We start from the raw sequence: 21,705 nt of genomic DNA, 5'->3' as shown, positions 1-21,705 counted from the left end.
GCGAACTGATGGTGTACCGTTACGTTGACATAATGACCAATATCAAGGACCGAACTTCTTGCCATGTGATTATGCATATAACTATCTATAAACTTGACGCTAATTTAATAGTCTTTCACGCCATTGAACCTTCGAAACGGTAAACCAAATACGTACAGTACATTAAGTGATTTTCTCTTTCCTTACTTTTAACTATAGTAATAAAAAAACGTTCTAAATTAGCGTATACTGATGAATAGAACATGATCTTATCTTCAAGATAAGATCATGTTTCAATAAACTTCATTACTGTATTTCTGAGATTTTAATCACTTCTTTAGAAGACGTTTTTGGAGTATCATTGATGTACTGAGTAATTATATATATACTTATATGTCTGCATAATGTCATATTTAAATATAAATAAAGTAGAAAAGAATAAGAATCTAATATATACCTATTATCTACGTGCCAATATTGCATCGTGTTTTTTATTTCTATTCAACATTTTCTATTTATAGAAAACTAGTCAAGAGAGTGCAAAATAGAATGGAATTTGTAAGGACTCCACGCCTTGAATCCAAAATAAACTAACCCATATAGGATAACTTTGTTGTATAATATATCTGCTTACTATTAGACCCTTATCTGACTGATCTTATCAATATCAAATAACGTGTTTTATAGCCCCGCGTTTTGAAAGAATACAGAATGTGAAAATCCTAATACTCGTATCATAAATACTAAAATATTCGATATATACATAATTGACAGTCCCTATAGCAGAAGATCTGTTTAGCTTGTGGCAGTTTGAACTGTCTTGAGATATCATCGTTATAGCCTACGCACTTAATTCATACATATACGCAACTCAATAATATTTATTAACGACGACGACTTCCGTCCAGAAAGACGCGAGATGACCGACAGGAAAAATCTTTATATGTCTATTTATATTTCTTAATGACTCTCTCATAACAAAACCACAACAAAAGGCTAGTCGCCTGCGGTGATTTCCAATATTGCTATGCAGAGAAATGTGGTTCACAATGACGTCAAAAATTGACAATATTTCTAACTACTCCATCCGGGATTACAGTCGGGATGGTATGTGTAATTATTATAAGAATAGATCGAGGTTGGTTTATATTAATTATTATGATATTGACTGACAAAAGGACACATCAAAATTAATTTCAGAATATTCTCATATAAAATCATGCAAAAACGTTTAGAATGCCTCACTGCATTCTTAACGATCTTGTATTTACACTTGGCCGTCTTTTTTGTTTTCGCCGGGAAGGATTCCAACGCTCGAGTTGTTTCGACCGGTTCATTTAATTTATTGACGAGCCATTAGGGTGGTATCCACCGACGTGAGGTATACCAACTACTATTACAGAATAACGATCTGACATAAAAGATACATACGCCCTTTTATATACCTGGTCATAAGTGGTTACCTAACGAAATGCTATGAGTATCTACATATATATAAATTAATTCAGGAAAGAACGTAAAGTTAGATACTAAAGAAAGATTTGTCGTTTTATACATTTGTATACTTACTCATTGTAATAGATAATATATTATATATAGTTTAGTTTATTGAAATACTATCGGCCCGCCCGCCTTCGCACGGATTTTAAGAAATAAACTATAAATTTTACATTATTTTTATTAATATTTTTAGTTTAAGATAATGTAGGATTCTAGTAAAAGAATTCTTTAAATCAGAATAGTAGTTTCAGTCAACATTAATGTTGCTATAGCTCTCGATGTTAGAATTTGTAAGGTATTTTTATTACTCCTGCTCATTTTTGCATGTTCTTATTTTTAGATGCAGGGGTAAATAAATTTCCAAACATGCGTATCATAAATAATGTACGAGTAAAGTCAATATATTAAGTGATTTAAAAAATTGCTTGCAATGTATTTCAGTGAAGGACGAATAAGGCAGTGATATTACATAATTAAGAGACAATACAATATAAGTTGTACCAGGGGAGCCGTCTATTTTTACCATTAATAAAATAATTGACATGATATGGAAATAGAAATCAAACTTCTGATTTTTCTAGTATTATTATTCAAAAGTCTTAGCAAAAATGTAGAGTTAATGACCTCTGTAATGGAGGTCATTAATTACTTATATTTTGGTGTCAAACGGATTTCAACTCACGGCCACAGAGCTAAATATATTAAGCCGTTACACTACTTAGATTACGATAAGCACTAAATATACTTTAGTAATTTCAGCTAAATAAACTTATCCCGAAATCTTATGAACACATTAATGTTATTTTCTAATAAATAAAACTTGAGCATATCATCATGATTGATATCCTAAATGGGATACTCAAAGGCCATGTCAACTTATAATAACAATATTTACTACATATATTTGACGCACATTATAAATATAAATCGTTATTTTATATCTGACAACAATCTGTTATTAACGGTTGTTATCGACGTAGGTATATTAATGACAAGTAAATAAGTGTATTCTATTATCGAATAATATAAATTTGCCTTTTTCTAGTTTTTGTTCTACATGTTTGTTGGTAAACAATGTTAGGCATTTGCTATCAGTTAATGATTTTATCGGAAAATTGTTACAGTAGAAATGTTTTTGATAAAATTATAAATATTAAAGATTATTAATTAGTCACCTATTATGTCGCGATAATAAAACTAGAAATTTAACAAAATAAACCGTGCCAATGTTGGGTAGAGTCCGTTCATAGATAAGGTATATTATCAAAAATAATGAGTATCTATTATAAAATATTATTGTATTTTCATAAATCGAATGAAACTATAAAAGATTTACTAGATATTGGGTTGACATAAAAATATATCTTTTATTGAAAATAATAAATAAATACTATATTTTTTCCTAAATACTTAAGTAGGTACGTACGTAATAAGTATTTCACCAAATAAGAAAAAAAACAGTCTACCTCGATGCTTACTAGTTATATTATTATCAATTTACCTTTTCGAGACAATATACGGTTAATCAATAGAAAACGGTACACCGACAGTAGGCATGATGGTTCATGTTAGCTGAGTAAGTTAACGGCTGCAGTTATCGGGCACCTGTTTGTTAGTAGGTAAGTTATAAGTTCACTGACCGATGCTAGCTTTTGTGAACTCATGCAGATGGTACAGTTAATATGGTGCATGTTTTATAACATCCCAAATGATCGTTCAGTTAATAACACTAAAGGTCATCATCATAGTTACTGTATAAAATGACATTGTTTTTTAATAAATTATTGTGTTAGTCATGATTACGATTCACTGCATGCAATGGTTATAAAACGAGTAATAAAAAAAAACACAGAAACTATGAGTTTAATAACATAAATAATAAAAACAAAATATTTTATTGTTTATACATTCATGTACTTCAATAAACGGCAATAGTTTTCAATAGAATAAGAAAACTATGTCGCGAATATCAATGCCCCCTGCCCGCTCACAATTGAATACAGTCTCCGGTTCAACATAATAATGTTCCAATTCAGTATTTCACTCTAGAACTATTTATGCATATACATATGTATAATAGACTTAAAACGGTATCATATGTATTATTTTGTAAGTAATTGTTTAGGAGCTGCCCTTATTGCTTCTATGTGGTTAGGTTCATTGACTCTATCTGAATATCGCCGAAATAATCAAATATAAAATTGTCGGTCCTTCATAGGAGTCTAACAATAACCCTTATATTTATTTCATAAAATTATCTCAAAACAAGGAAATATAGATATTACTAGGTATATCCATTTTAACTTGGAATTGTATAAATATGAGACAAAGCTACATTTGTTTTAGAATTAACTAGAACTTTTATCACTAGGTACTATGTTTTAATACAATTCTTCATGAGTGTCAATAACCCTAAAGATAAAAAATGTCTGTCAAATAGAGTATAATATATATATATATATATAGAGAGAGCTTCAGTAATACATATTAGTAGTACATACATAAATAGTAGAATAAATATAGAATTAAAATTAAATTAAATTAATTACAATTAAATCTGTTTGGAGCAATTAAACTAGTTACTCAAAAACGACCTCGAAAATGAAGTGAAGTAGTCTCTGGTGTAGTTATTGTCTAGTCTCTACATTAAAGTATTAGTACAAATGATATTTTTTTACAAGTTTTGTCTGTCTGTGTGTTTGTTCTGGCTAATCTCTGAAATGGCTGGACTTATAAAATACGATTTTGAACTAGCAACCCGTCCCGGCTCTTTATTATTTATTGGTAAAAACTGCAATACTATTGTAGTTGAAAAGTAATAGGAACAAAGTCGGCGAACTATTTTAAACTATTAATGACTACTTTTATTTTAGAATATATATATATATATATATATATATATATATATATATAAACGCGGAAATATTATGTTATCTGTGGTACAAATGACTTCAAATATATTATGAACGTATGGAATATTATGAAGGTTATGTTATATGCATGTGAACTTGAATGATTGTCAAGAATACTTCTCCTTGCAAGTGAGTACACTACTTAAATAGTAATTGACTTATAAAATACGTGAGTAAGAACAAAGCTTAAATGTAACTAGCAACCCCTCCCGGCTCGCACTGATGCGCAAATTATTATTTATTGGTAAAAACTGCAATAAAATCTATTGCGTAGTTTAAAAGATATAAGCGAACAAAGTCGGCGACTTCATTTTATATATTTTAAACTATTAATGACTAGCTACTCGCCCTTGTGTCGCACGTTTCTACGTGTATTATTATATATATATAAACTCCCTCTTGAATCACTCTATTCATTGCTGAAAATTGCATTAAAATCCGTTGCGTAATTTAAAAGATATAAACAAACAGACAGCGGAAGCGACTTCATTTTATTATACTCTGTAGAGAATAATAAAGATGTATGTGATTAAAATACATATATTCTCTATTCAATAGTAGCTGATTGTATATGGGTATTTAAGTCATGACATAGTTACATTCTGTGTTAACACAACAAATACGAGTATCTTGAATCTCATGTGCATTAGAATCATGCATTTGTATGGTTTAATAATTAACAATCAAATACTACTTAGAGTACTTATAGGTGGAGAGTCGAATGAAACAGAATCAAATTCCACTGTCATGACCAAAAGTTGGCATGATAATAAATACATTCTTTATCTTGGAAAAAGTAGCATTTATTGATTATTGATTAAAAATTGTAATTACATATTTTTCTTTTATTTAAGTTTAAGTAATCTTACACACAGTGGAGTAATATATAAAAAATAATATATATTACTCCACTGTGTAAATTCGATCGCCTAACAGAAAAAATGATTTTTAAAGGGTATTTATTATCATGTCTTAAAACTCTGTTTCATTTGAGTAGTATTTGATATTAAATTTATGAGGATTTTTGTTTCGGTTAACACTAAGCAGATATAGGTACATTTCAAGAGTTTAATTTTATAATCGACGCAAACAAAGTCAAGGGCATTGCTCTTGCTAACTGCTTATTGTATTTATACATATAATAATACTTTTGTTTGTCTGGTAAATAGGGAGGACTACTTAGAGTCTTACGTAATTGCAAAATAAATATTTGATATAACTTGACAGTGCCATAAATTGAAATAGTGTCTAAAAATACTACTGTAATGCATAATTTGTTATATTATAGTCTGCAATTTAATTTTAGATAATAACTTTACAGATATAAACGCAATTTTTCTTATTACTGTACTGTTTACACTACCCGTAGCAGGGTAGTGCTGTACCATACCGATTTGCTGAATCGTATTTTTTTACGATTCGTATTTTTAACGATTACTTTTAAAGATTTCCACGAAACTTCCACAATATATTTTAAAAATTTACTTACGTAACTAAATAACCCAAACATGATATTTGTGGAGGATTTATAATAATATAATAATCTTTACTTGTCTCAAATTTGAAACAATTTCTGCTTGTAATAAAATTAAAAAGGTATTAATCGAGATATACTATCAGCAACTCAGAGGAGCGAGTGAGTCCACCCTCTCTGCTATTTTATTATGATAATAGCCATATCATAATAATTATTATGATAATAGCCCAATAAATAATTACATGAAAAAATAGTAATCTTTAAGTTCAAGAGACACTGCCGGTTGTACGTACATACGTATGTTACCCCTGGAGGTTGAAGATTTTAATGTAATATATCGTAAAAGACATAAAAATTAATTATAAAGATATCGCCGTAACCGGTATACCGTATTGCATATTACTATTCAAATTGTAATTATCATGTACCTGTAAAAATGTAATTATTATAAAATATGTGGGTACCAGTCACACTGGTTATCTGTTTTCCACTATATAAGAAAAACAATGAATCATAATAAATTGATCTCTCAAAGATCACTAAAAAATTTCGGGAAAACTTTTCTTTTATACTCAATTAGAATTTCTGTGCAAAAACATAATTTTTCTCGTTCCCAAACAAAAGCATTCAATTCTTAAAAGGCTCTAAATTCTCCACAGCATCGTATTAATAAAGAGGTCAAGGTTTATCTTATATTCAGGCAGACCCATTCTTATAAAATATATTTTATGTACACCGCTGTTTGGATACAGTTATATCTGGATACTTAATTGTAAAATAATGTTGATGTCTTGTAATTTTTCGGAATAACGTAACAACATTGACTAATTTTGAAAAATACTAATTTGGGTATTACTACTTAATCAGCTGTTAACTGTAACATTAAGTGTTTTTTGAGAAAATGTGTATATGATAACCTATGAATATATACCTATCTATCATCTCATCAAATTTCATTCTAAACGATTCAGCCATTTAGTAATGATCCAAACAAGGAGACAGATTTATTAATACAAGTGGTCGCCCAGTGGTCGAAATGGAACTATAATTAATTTAAAATTCAGTAAAACTATAGACAAGTAATTTTAAATACAAACAATATTAACCTATTCTTAATTTGTTCACAGACTTTAACAAGAAACATAAGAGTATATAAGTGTGTGTGTGTCAATATATGGAAGAGCAATATTTTTAATTGATTTAATGTATTCATAACTTTAAAGATATATTACCATTCTGCATATGTTTTCTATATAAATTAAAAGTATGCGAAATTTCATACTCATCTGTCGCCGTCGGTAAAATTTTCGTAAAAAGGGGTTCGTACAGTTTTTGTTGTTTTTGTTTCACATATAGATAAAATATAGATTTCTCTTTCGAATTCTATGTATTATTCCGGATAAGACCAGATTAGATTAGCTTTAATTATTATTTATCTACTCTAATATACAGTTCATCTTACTACTCGTAGTATTTTACTTACAGAATTCTAATATTTTATACTAATAAAATTCTAATATTGAATATAGATATCATTTTCTAAACTAGAATAAAGCGGAACCCAGTCCCTAGTATAAAAAAAGGTTTTATATTTTTTGAACGGTAAATGCTTATCTTGTTAGGCCATCAACGGGTTTAGCATCCAACTGAAACAACCGCAAACTGTTCGTGAATTCTAATAATTCGGCAGGCAAGTGAGATTACGTATTTTTTATATAATATATATACTTTACACCTTATTTTATGAAGACCAAAAAGATAAAAGGAAAACTGCCTTAAAACTGTAGGCTGAGGCATCACGTAGCCTATTTATATTTTCTTTTCTATGTAAATTTTACAAACATATGTAATTAATTAGTGATATAACAAATATTTACTAATACATACGATCTCGTCTGGTTTCTTTAAGATACAATGTAGTCATTCATTCAACTGTTTACTCGTGAATACACATATATAGTTGTACATACACAAATATACAGGAACACTTTCGAATATATTATCTTAGCGTTGCTTGACTTTGAAATCAACAACAAAACGTCAGAGATATATCGGAAATTTAACTGCTTAATTGTATATCTTAGGATAAGGGTAGGTACCAAGGTTGTTACTATATATTCTTTATCCGACGTGGTTCTATTCATATTAATGCCATCTAGTGGCGTGTACATGTACTAAGATACAAGAAACCAGAGCAACATTCTTGCTAAAAATGCGCAAAGAAGGAAAGAACACAAACAAAATGCTGAGTCATAAAATACTGAAAAAGTATTTCCTTTTACTCAATAGATAGCAGTTTACAGAATTTTACGATATATCTTGTTAATTATGCATACCAATTGCTAAAAGGACGAGGGTCTCTTCAGATTTTCCAACTGAAACACTAAACAAATATTTTTCTTTCATTCTATCCATCTGATTGTGTTTTTTTATTTAAATACCTGTTGTCTGTGCCTTCATCAAAATTCATTGTATTTACATATTCTTCTATTAAAAATTACAGAATGAATTTTTCGAGTAAAATTAATTATTTTCGATGTTTTATATAATATACACATACAGAATTAGTTTTATATTTAAAAATTATTTCAAAACATAAGTGGAGTTTGTTGTTACGAAATATTTTTCTACAGGCCATATTTGATGAGTATTTTTGAAAGGTATATAAGTATTCCCAATATAGTAGCTATGCTATATTTTTCTATTACTTTTAACACACTTTATTGTTTTTAACATAAAAAGCTGTTTCCAACAGCTGAATATTTAAAAAAACCTTTGCATTTCATCCTGAGGTTCATTTTATTGGGTACTTGGAAAGAAAGAAGAGGAGCTGTACCTAATGTATTTAGGTTGACTTGGTTTTAAGGATTCATAAACCACATAGACACCCGCTCAAGTATTCATTTAAAAACCTAAAGTTTTATTATACAGTATTATTATTATTCACAAATTTTCTGATGTTTGCGATTTTTAGTTTCTAAAGTATGCATTATAGAATCTAATATTGTTTTAAATAATGAATAATTTTTGAAGCCCTTTTTTTATATTTATTGGCTATGTCAGATTTCTATTAGATAATTATGTAAATCTTAAGATTGACTGGCTATGTTCTATATGTTGTGTGTGTATGGTATGTTGTGCCGTATCCACCTCACAATTTACGCAATGATGACATGTTATAGTTGGTTCTGGCTATTTGGCATAGATATTTTCCGAAACAGTCAACGAGCCCAAACAGCACCTGTGTAAGCCGAAAAGTTAGGGGTTACCGCCGTTTATTTGTCCACTGCTTGAACACTGAGCGGATAGCCTCAATCGTATCACGTCCTGCTGTCGGTTCAGGCAGCCTCATTTTCCACTCCTGCATCAGGGATTGCTGAAGATTAGACCTTTGTAGGACGGCATCCCTCACCTCGAAATCCTCGCCACGTCTATAAAGCTCGCACGCCACTGATACAACGCTGACTGGGCCTTTGCCTTTGCCTCCAAATCCCACGGGGGACAACCAGCTAGAGCACATGCTTCCTCCAAAGGATATGGTCCGATATCCCCGGATAATTCTAATAGCCATCACCCTCTGTGCCGTCATAGAAGTGCGATATTTCTCTGAGTTAGAGCACTATGCTAAATAGGAGCCCCATATAAGGCCATAGAGCGTACTACCCCCATATATAAGTGGCGACAGCACGCATTTAGTCCACCTATATTCGACAGTAGACGACTTAAAGCATTGACTGCCACGGAGTTTGGAGTTTACCTTATTTCAGATCTCACCTCTACCCGGACACTATGATGTGGGATCCCGGTGGTGGCGCTTTTTTGAGCCCATGAAAGCACAAGGTCTCGGACTTACTAAGGGCCACCTGCAGACCCAATCGACGAATACGGTCCACGACCTGGGCTACTCCCTCTGTGGCTAGGCGAGCTGCCGCCTCAAAGGTATCTCCGTGAGTAGTTATCAACGTGTCATCGGCGTAGCATGTGAGTTCTACTCCATGCAGGAAGGTGTCACGCAAAACCCAGTCATAACCAATGTTCCACAAGAGCGGCCCTAAGACTGACCCCTGTGGGACACCGCAGGACATGCTCCTACGAAACAACTCTCCACTCTGACCCACATACAATGCCTCTACCCTGGAGATAATCTCCGACGATCCCCTGCAAATATTACGGTACCCTGTGGTAGCGCAGTGCCTCTCTAAGACTGCTTCATGGCAGAGTATTGAAAGCATTTACTATATCTAGTGAAACTGCTAGCAATACGCCGCCCCTGGACACTGCTTGGTCAGAGATGGCTTTGACGCGCGATATGGCATCTATGGTAGAACGACTTTCACGAAACCCAAACTACACATCTGATATATTCGGGCCTTCCTGGTATAAATGTTTTGCAAATCTTGCGGCTATATAGCTTATACGCTCAAATAGCTTGCAATGGGTGCACCATTCCATTATCATCCATAAAAAAACACCTATCATATTCTAAGAGCTGTGCCTTAAAGTTGTATTATAATCAATACTTCCGGTGAATCTAAGGGAGAATGACAGCTAATCAATAATATTAGAATAATTCGAGAAACCTCATATAAAGTGGTACCTATATCATTTTCGCTACACTTAGTACTTATGGTACATCAGAATGAAACATAGTTGCACAGCAGTGAAAAAAAACTAGTAGTCGACTGTGACGTTACTTGTATTACTTACTAGTAAAGTATTAGAGTAATAAGGTTCGATATAAGAAACAAATTTGAATCTTCGCTTTACATACGAGTCGTAGGCATATTTTTTACGAGCATCATATAAGCCAGGCCCCGACGGGTTGCGTTTTTGCTGTCTACAGCCAAGGCCCCTTTGAAAAGGGTAGCTAGCTAATCAGTTAATGCTTGACCCTTTATTTTGCTGAATTTGGATAACTCATAATAGTTATTTATGGTAAATTATACGTGAAAACCAATCATTCATTGCTATTATTAATACGTGCTCTAGCAGAAATATTAAGGTCTTGCAGATTTTATGTTTTATTAAATGCAAAAAGCATTATTACACTAAATTAAGGAAATCAAAGGTATTACTGTGCAAGCGTGATACAACAAAAAATAGTAAATAGTAAAATTTACTTGCATAATCATTTAACTCGTATGAGTAATTTCCTCTGAAATGTACAGGTTGGATAAAGTAGGATGCAATAAATATTAATTTTAATAAATATATCTAGCAAAAAGCAATTAAAGTTAACTATTTCTAATTTTGAATAGTACCTACTTAATAATAACTGGTTAAAGGTAAACATAAAGTTACATATTCTGAACTTTACAAAAAAATATTTTATTTATCTGTATACGCAGTTTCTGATATCGATATTTTCCGCATTTGTAGAAGTAATTTTTTTTAAATAAACACTTGTAGTATTTACTTCAAACGTAGATTAGAAAGTATATTTATTTAATTAAATTATATTGTTCAAATCTAAATAAAAGTTTACATTCTTGTCTCTTTAGTCGCACGACAGAGCTACCAATTTCACGGTACTGTGACCGGAAAAAGTCATTAATACACTATTACTATAGGAAATTGGAATATTTTATGTAGTGCAATTACATTCTAAATAGACACTATTTACGAACAGTATATTATCAGATGTTTGTATAATTAGTATGCAGATATTTTTAGATAATTATAACTTACAAAATTTAATACAAGTACGTGAGTGAAATAGATGTAAAATTATGTGTATGGCAATAAACTTAATATACATACTTTTTAATAGTAAATTTTTTTTGGTTCTACCGCTCATTCGGTTTGTAGACTCAAAAAAAGGAAAAAAACTTGAGGTTTTTAAATATATATTGCCCTGCATTTCATATTTAACATTTTTCATGAATACAATCTGCCAAATATTATAAGAGAGACAATGGCTGTAAAAGCCAAGCAATAAGCCAATATATTTTAATGCTCTTCAAGCATCCGTAAGTCGTCGGAGCCTTTTGTAAAGCTAATATTTAAAGGAAATAATAAACATGATATCTTTTTGTCTATATCGTGGGCGTAGAAACAGATATTTACAAAGCCTTATTTGATGAAACTTGAACCTAAACAATAGAATAATGTAAGAATTATTGTCAACATGTATTATTTACATAATGCTTATCAAGTTTATGCGATTACCAAAGAATTACAGTATTAAATCGTTTGTCCTCACTGATTAAGGATAATTCATAAAACTTTTTGGAACATAGGTTTATAGTATAAAGCATGCATCCGCTAACAAGGGATATTTGAAAATTTCTATGTAGCTACCTAATCTTGTAAACAGTATTAATATTTTAAGTTTTCTTATGTACTTGTGTAGTATTAATATATTATATCTTTTATTATTTATTTATTAATAAAATTGTAATATAATTATGTTACAATGCGGTCCTTTATTAAATTCCATATCCAATTATGATACCGAAACCACCATCTCCAGGCCAGGAGACCTGCTCTGATGTTATAGAGACTTCTACCTGCTGAGCTAATACGATTGAACCATGACTTTATTTATATATGTAGGTAATTTATTTTACTTGTAGTCTAGTATACTTGTTTTTATTTTCAAAGATATACAACAGAGTACAAATGTTCTCCTCATAATCTGGAAGCATAAAAGATTTATTAGTTTTATTTTATTAATTATATCATTATATTATAGATATTTCCTTTAAAATTACAAATTACAATTTCCGTGTAAAATGAAAATATTGTCTCGTGATAGATATGGGTCGCTGATTGGCAACGTTAGGTACTCCAGCCATTATTTGGGACTGTCACATACAATACGACACGATTGTGTGCATCGCTGGCTACGGCTCCCGGGGGTGGGTAGTCAACCTTCAATAAGTAATGCGTAACTCCTAGGTACATTAAATTTATTTATCTTACAAGAGTTTAAATATATGTAAAATTATATACTTCAATTGTATCTGCTACTTACATCTTCGGTTGAAAGATGAGATAAGAAAGATGTCATCGTCTGTGAATACAGAACGTTTACACTTTAGATGCCATTAGGTGAGCCTTGAGCTTGTTTGCAATTTGAATGCCATAGAAAAACTAAATTTGAAAATAAATTTTATCTGTCTTATAAATTGATACCTGATTTAGGTATGTACAGAAGGTATAGAAATTCTTTTATTTTCTATATAAACTGTTTTACTCACAATATTTCTGTAATTACTGTATTATGCCGGTCCTAATTAGATTTAACTTCATACATATCAAATTATAATCATATAGAAGTTCTCCATTCTATGCGTATTCTACTCGTATATTCCTTCTATTTACATATGTAAATAGAAGGAATTACTCGATTACGTACTTTTCTTTACAAAAATACGTTAGAATTAGTTGCTAGGAATTAATTAAAAGAAATATTAAACTCAGTTGAAGTTGTCCCTTTGACTTATTAAGCTTTTCAGGACTAGTTAGGTCAGTGGTCTCCGCTTTAATAAACGAGGTTGTTATCCAGCTATATATTTTATTACTTTATTTTATAAAATTCTTAATGTTATGAAAAATCCCTTGAGATTAAAAATTTACTCTATTTGTATTTAACTTTGTTTATGTTTCATCAAAGAAGCACTTTACTATACTTATATACACAATACGGCATTGATATTTAATAAGCTTATCTCTTTTATTTCAAGACAAAGATGCATACTAATCACTTTCTAAGCTACTAATCACTTGCCTATCTCATCCTATTAGGTATTTACATTTTCTGTAACTTCATGCTAATGCTATAATCTTGTTCACGTCTTTATGTGTTAACTTATTATTCTACACACAAAAAACACAAATACATAGAAGCTGGTTCCAAGGACTTGTTGCGAGCGCTGACAGTTTTTCGTTTTCCTTAAAGCAATCAGTGTTGTCTGAGCAAAAGATCACCACTCGCGTTCTGTAAAAGTTCGTTTACAGAACTTACATACGGATGACAAAAATGTTTCGATTGTAGAGCTATTACAGAGTATTATTTTATAGTTTGAGTTTTCTATATTGGTATCTCTGCATTATCTCTTTTTGATACTAAGTTATTTGCGGTACTGTTGTCGAATTTGATTAGTGCCTAAAAGAAGCAAAGCATTATAATACTTTATATGTTTTTTGAGACTTGGTGACATTCATATAGGTTACGATTTTCCAATAGCTACCTATTGGAAAATGAAAATCATCGTGAGTCGTGAGCTTGTTTATCTTTCCAATAATATGTAAATAATATATAAAATAATATGGCCTTTCCATACGTACATCTTCATCTTAATAATAAAAAAAAAACTTAAAAATAAAATATGTAGAAGATTGTTTTCTTTTCCCTCCATAGTAATTATTGTAGGTAAATATGTGAAACTGTTTCCAACGTTGTATTCTGTATGTATGTTACTGATTGATATTCCTCCATCAAGATAAATCTGTTACGGAATACGAACCAAATAGTAATTTGCTGTGTAAAATTCCAGTAGGCATCCTCATTGTATCCTTTTTTAGTTTAGACAGGAGATCCCGGGATAATGGAAATAACGCCGAGGAGAAAGCAGGAATACATAATATATCAGATGCGGAACAAAACAAAACTTATAAATAAATAACAGCTCGACAATCCACTGTGCCGAGTGTCATTCGCATTACAGCAGAGTACATTTCAAGACACGTACTCCGGGACGTGTCTGCCCAACGTTGCCCGCTCCACTCCATTTCCGTAAAGTGAAGTGCAATTAGGAACTTATCGCCTGAGATACTGACACAAAACTTACCACTTACTGCTGAATCTTACAGTACTAACTGACATTCTAACCCCATTGGAATCATTATAATATGCAAAGCTAACAGTAGGTATTGACAAAAATAAACATTTTCCAAAGAAGATTTCTCTAGAGGATGGTGTTTTTGGTTGGTATTTGTACTATGATGTCTTTACAAATTTTATACTGAATTCGATATTTATTTATGCAATCGATGGGATTGAGGTACTGTCCTAATGATCCCTTCCTATCTTGCCCCGATTGTTATTTTGGTTAACCTAAATAGTCTCCCTGTTTGATTAAAATCAGAACTAAAAAAGGGAGACTATTTTGGTTTATAATTAACAATTATATTAAGTGCACCACCATAAAAGTAGGCATTATAGTATTTAATATTAATAAAATAATATGTATATATATATATATATTGTCAAGTAGTATTGTGCTAAAATAAAAATTATTATATGTAGGTAATGTAACCATTTAAGCATTATTGACTAACAGTTATTTTTAATATCATTCATATTTATAATATTAGTAGAAATAAAACAAATCTGTTATATAATAAAATTTGCATATAAAGTCTAAATAATGGAATACAAATTAAACTTGTTACCCGTCCATCCATAAATGAGTTTTTAACTGTAAAATAATGACAATTGTAACGTTTTGCAACTTTTTTCTGTAAAGTTAATTAATTGGTAATTAAGATAAGATTACTAAAGCAGTATTAAATTTAGTAATATTTTTACGTTTATTTATATTCTTATAATATCAATGTAGAATGTTTCTATGCCATCTTGTCGTAAACGTAGCTTGTTATGGTCATATTTCGCTGAACATTAAAATCTTCCTTACCTAGGAGCAAGAATTTCACTAACTCTGATTTTTATCGATATTTTGGTATGTATGATTGGAGATATTTTTTAATAATGAATATGGAATTATGCATTTGCATCGGTCGGTATACGCTAGCGGGCACTAGAGGAAGTCAGTCAGCCTATCATGGTGAACTCACATCAGGATATATCGTGTGAAGGTAAACCTGATCTGATAATACTGTATGTAATGGGATCAATAGTAGTAGTAGCAATGTATTGGGATCGGTATCTACATCGTGTTGTTGTCCTCCACGGGGTTTCTCCTGAAAAATACCGTGATAATTATTCTTATTGAATTTTCCAATGGACTAAATGTCCTGACTTCATGCTCATTTTGTTCTCCTCTATTGGTTCCCTAACAGCACATATCAGCGTTATTGCAAGCGGCAGCGCCACATCAGTATCAACCATTTAAAAAAAATTTTTTTCAGATGGGTAGTAAACTATTAGAGCATGGCTCCTTTCATGTATATAGCAGATTTTTAAGATAAACAAAAATAACGCATAAGTAAGAAAATTTTTATTTACATCTTTTACCTTAACATAAATGCTTGATTACATCAACTTATATTACCTTAACTAACAGTCATTTCATTTAACACTTACGTTAACTGTAATTATTTTCATCAGATTTCAAAGGCGAAATTAGGTAAAAATAAAAAGAATGTTAAAGACATACATGTTGCTTTAAAATAAATGCTTAATATATAAGTACATATTATGTGAATTGTACGATATTGTATAATAATTTACAGTTCTTTATAAATTGTTTTTAATTATCATACATATATAATAATAATATCCCAGAACAATTCACACAGTGCCATCTTGTCCCAGGTTAAGCAAAACCGTGTTATGGATACTAGACACCTGATATAAATACATAGATAGATTTTTTTACTATTTACTTCGTTAAAAGGCCTCTATCCCACGACCCTTTTGCTTTATTAAATACTTACGTTATATCATTTATATACTTTATACATTAATGTATAATAGAAATTATTTCATTATAATAACAATTATAAATAGATAGGTACCTATAAATTTTCTATTTATAATACAGCAATCTAAAATAATGTTACTTCATACATTTTTAGAGGCCGATTTTATCCTTAACTTACTTTTATTATAATTTAGATACATAATAGGTATATAGTAGGTGGGTTTATCACATTTATGAAACAGTTTCTCTAATCTCTTAACAAATATTACTGACTACTGAACATTACTGACTACTGAATAACATTTATGTTTATTTACAGGATAAACAAATAATATTAACAAAAATTAAAATTAAAAATGAAATCAAAACTACAAACAATTAAATGTAAATTTGAAATTTATTCATAGTATTTAATTATAAGTAAACGCATAGTCTAATAATAATTGTATTAGTTACTGTTACATTGATAGAGTACCACAATATATGTATTTCATTAGGTATCAGCTATACTTGTTATATTTTTATTATAAGTGTAGTACACCACTACAATACAGCGACGCAGTTAGTTTGCCAAGTTTGGTTAAGAGTCCTCAAGGGATATATGGAGACCAACATGGTTAAAGGTTTTCTTTGTGGGTTCATAGGTTGCAATAATCATTTACGAAACATCTTACATACGGCAGCTACTGCATAAATTGTGTATAAAATTGTATACAGTTATAAATACGGTATTTATCTAGTATAAACTCCATTATATCAGATACTAAATTAAATGAAACGAAATTAACAATACATTAATAAAATTACACTTAAACAATTACCTATAGGTATATAAACGTTATTGGTACTTGTACTTATTATAATAATTCAATGAATCTTTGAACGATATCACTAATGTATAACATACTACATATGTATAATATATTTTATATACATTATATATCATTTTATTCTTATATAATTATTCTATAAATATAAGCACACACCAAATAAAGCACAGACGTGACGGATGGTGCAACAGCTCGACTTTCTGAAATAATAAATTCCATATCATTTTTATAACAAAAATCTAATATAGGTAATAGGTATGTTTGCGTTATATTAAATAACTAAATATTTTTTATCGGATACTATAAGTTCCAAAGCCTATAACAATTAGTGACATCCTTTTATCTCACAATAAAAATAGTAAATGTGTGTTGTTAAATGTGCATTAAATTAACCTTAATTTAAGCAAAAAAAGCCAAAGTAAAAGATACATAGGCAATAAAAATAAAATTAGTACCTAAAATATCACTTTATTCTGCTCAGTATAAGTAATTTTGTGATCTTATAGTACAATAATATAAAATGCTATTATAATACAAATAGAAATATTCTGATATTTTAATAAAATCAACCAGTATATTTGATACCAAGAAATATTTGATACAAAACATAATAGATTTTCCATTAAATATAATAGCACGTCTTATAAAGCATTTAATTTTATCACACCTAATGTAGCAATATGTACTAGTATACTCATACATAATGCTATAGCAAGAGAAGAAAGGTATCCGTCTAATGGCACGAGTTACGATGCTATAGCAACCATACACTTACACTGAAGAATAGGTATTCTCGATATAAGTTGATTCATAAAACTGGCTACTATTTTATTTACACCTAAAGCGGTGGATGAGTGATACTTTCTTGCTGGAAATTTAATAAAATATGTATACGGCCTGAGTAAAATGTACTCGACACAAACTACGCCCTCAAATGTCATGATCACATAGGTAGATACTATTTTAAATAAATTCAAGGTATAAGCGAAATATAATAAAATATTCCTAAATATATATATATTTAGGAATATTTATTTCACACTTACTTTGTATTATGTCTTACATTAAATTGCATGATCTGCTTCACCGATTATGATAAAACATAATGATAGTTTTTAAGTTTAATCTCCATTATAAAATGTAGATAGATACTTATATGCCTTCAACTATTTTCTATAAACAGCTAATGAATTCGATTATACTATTCCTATACCAGCCTAATTTAATATACATATAATATAAAAAATATTATAGAGATCATCGTATCCCGATCAGATTTAATGATAATATAGATATAAAGTACTTACATACCCTAGTCAAAATTGTTAATTTTCTATCATGGTAATAGATCTATACATATTTATTAATACTTACTATGCGCGTGTCGCTCCTGGGGTTTTTCAACTTCTATTGCAGCAATACTATAAGCTGTTGGCATTAAACCTGTAAAAATCAAGAAAAGACATAAAAAATATTCTGCTCAATACAAATTTGCATCTTTATACTCTGTGTTCATGACCGAACTTGACAGAATACACAATGATCATATTTATTACAGAGAAGAAGATAGTTTCGAAAGGAGTGCATTCTCTTTCATTAATACTAAATTTTAATCCCTAATTATGTAAATAATAGAATATACTTATTTTAAAATCACTAGTATCCTGACGACTTAGGCGTAATACCGGTTAGTCAGGGAGAGAAACACCTCAATGCCTACAATATTCACAATTACCTATCTCTTATTTGTTTTTATAATAATATAAACACTCCAACTTTTTCGCTCCAAAACTCCCGCTGCCTCCGTTCAATCGTCCGTCATCCACTTGTCAATGTCACATAGATTACTTTGGCTCTGGCCTCTGACGTTCCGTTTCAGGTTACATGATTATTGACTTTACCATTTTCAATTAATGGTGCGTCACACGATAGTTAACAGTCGGCCATCCTGCAATAGTGTCTGGCCCAGACACATAGGTAACTGATGAGCGTAGTCATGCTTATCAAAGGATATAGTGTCTACAGGATCATATAACAAATACTAAACTAAATAAACTAAAGATACACATTACTTTCATAACATTGACTATCTTAGTATACTGTCAAAGGTTTACAATCTAAAATCAATACTAACAGAGCTAAGTTTCGGCATGCATTAAGAAATGCACAAAATATAACATAACATACCTATATTAATTTACATAATCCAAATCACCCAAAAACATGAACAACCTTTTAGAGTAACAAACAATTATTTTGCGGTGATTGACTTCTATGAGTCAGTCTGTAACATATCACCATTACAATGTAAGTTTCCGATCTTATGAACATTGCATTTTTTTTTTATACCTCCAAAATAGAACTTGACATTTCTCGTCATGAATATTTTAACGGATAAATTTAACATATCACATTACAAAAGGTAAAACTTAATTACCTACGTATATAGAGAAAAAAATATAAAGAGAAAGTAATATTCTCGTGACATAAAATTAGAACAAAATCGCTGCCTGCCTTCACCTAACCAATAGAAAATAACAGGTCAATATTATTCAAGTGGTTCTAATACCCTCAATACTACTACTACTATTTTACTTCGATGATACTCTTGATTTACCAGAGAATTATTTTAATCTAACATAATTCATTGAATTTCAGTTATGATTTACTTAATAATACCATCAGCTCACTGGTCAAGTAATCTATTGCACCCTTTGAACCCTGTACATTTAGGGGACTATAAATGATTGTAGATACTGATCTCAATTTTCTTTACAACACCAGTTTAACATAAACCAAAACCCACTGTTCCAGATTAATGTGAATTAGAAATAATCTTTATTCAAATAAACTCAACACAAGCACTTTTGAGTAGTCAAGTTTTCAGAATCTATCGCCCATTCGGAACGCAGTCTCATCACAAGAAGAATAAACAAGAAACCTGTGTGTTGCTCTTTTAAATAAATATTGATTTACTTATATTTAATTAACAACAAGGATTAGGCATGCGGCAATCAACATAAAATCCGCTACGCACTTAATCTCCGTTCAATCAGACAACATTGACAGCGCTATGAATTTCAAGTTAGAGATTTTCTAAAAAACACTGATTTATAAATGATGACATTTATAAATTCTTCAATTTTATAATAAGCTTTTTTTTTTACAAAGAAAATATTTTAGGACACATTTGATTTCTTTTTCTGGCAAATTGAGTACAGACTCTGGGAGTTTGTTGTAAAACCTTGCGCAATTTCCATAAAACAAATTACTAACTTTCGTCAAACGAACGTGAGTTTAGTAAGCCTACTATTCACTTTATATTTAATCGATGGTATTCGTAGCCACTTCGGCCATCCAACGTTATCGAAGGGCCTCATTCGATATTATCATAACAGTTAACATCGGGTAATATAATAAAATTAAAATCATATAAAATTTAGTTTGAGATAATTTACATACTTAAAATATGAAAGTTGCCACTGACAACTACACATTACATTTCAACATCATGAATTCAGTCTTTGTTATATTTTTCCGCCTTAAGTTGTATCACTTAATTTTTCACACCAGGTACTAGTCAGCATCTCTGCAAACACGGCTGCCTAGCTAATTAGTGAAATACCTGTTAAAACAAAACATTAAAAAAATGCCACCGCTTGCCCACTATGAGCTACGGTCTCAACAGATCTGGATTTTATTAGACTCAGCCACCGCTTGCCCGCACAAGGAGCTACGGCCTCAAACTGGTCAAATTCTCATTAGACTCAGCCACCGCTTGCCCACACAAGGAGCTACGGCCTCAAACTGGTCAGATTCTCATTAGACTCAGCCACCGCTTGCCGCCACAAGGAACTACGGCCTCCAACTGAAACACATCAAATATTTAACAACTGGTCATTTTCTCAATGAGGCATTCACAGCTTGCGCACGCAAGGAGTTACGGCCTCCAACTAGTCATATTCTTTATGGTACTATGCTATTTTTACTTCAGCCTCAAGTGCTCTACATTGCAACTCAACTATGGGTTATATGCACTCCCATCAAATTTTACTATTACTTTTTATTCTATTACATTACTTTAAGAACTGGATTTCCTGGTTCCATTTTACTATTTCTCCAACGCTTTAAAGGACTTTATAACATTTAATCATAAGTTAATTCAATTTAATTATGTACCAAATTCGAATTATATATCTGGTTGATATATATCTATCAATTTCTGAACGAACTTGCAATATATTACTACCACATACCTTACTCCTATTATTATCTACCAAATCTTGAGTAGCATCAACAAAAAGCGAGTCGTTCGTTGTACGTCGCATTGAGCACACGCGGATCCCCATTTTCTCCGTGAACTAACGTATACGGAACCATCAGCCGCGATCTCAGTG

At 30.7% G+C, this 21,705-nt stretch overlaps 2 protein-coding genes across 2 annotated transcripts in view; both read right to left on the bottom strand.

Annotated features, from left to right (window-relative positions):
• Positions 1–9,133: 9,133 nt before the first annotated feature.
• Positions 9,134–9,457, bottom strand: LOC131842028 (uncharacterized). Its single transcript, XM_059190461.1, has one exon. It carries the CDS (start codon positions 9,455–9,457, stop codon positions 9,134–9,136), a length of 324 nt encoding a protein of 107 aa, XP_059046444.1.
• Positions 9,458–17,431: 7,974 nt separating this feature from the next.
• LOC131841999 (uncharacterized) overlaps positions 17,432–21,705 on the bottom strand; it is a 28,294-nt gene continuing 24,020 nt past the window's right edge. Inside the window, exons 6-7 of the mRNA XM_059190431.1 lie at positions 18,683–18,751; positions 17,432–17,508 (exon numbers count right to left, since the gene is read on the bottom strand). Of these exons, the coding sequence (XP_059046414.1) occupies positions 17,432–17,508; positions 18,683–18,751 (146 nt within the window). The remainder of the gene's footprint in view (positions 17,509–18,682; positions 18,752–21,705) is intronic.

The sequence above is a fragment of the Achroia grisella genome, unplaced genomic scaffold, assembly GCF_030625045.1.
Source record: "Achroia grisella isolate CSIRO2021 unplaced genomic scaffold, CSIRO_AGI_Agris_v1 utg204, whole genome shotgun sequence".
NCBI classification, from domain to species: Eukaryota; Metazoa; Arthropoda; class Insecta; order Lepidoptera; family Pyralidae; genus Achroia; species Achroia grisella.
This window is presented reverse-complemented; position numbering and strand designations above follow the sequence as displayed.

Excerpts from the sequence above, each read along its gene's own strand:
- LOC131842028 (XM_059190461.1), bottom strand. The coding sequence starts at position 9,457 with ATGACGGCACAGAGGGTGATGGCTATTAGAATTATCCGGGGATATCGG.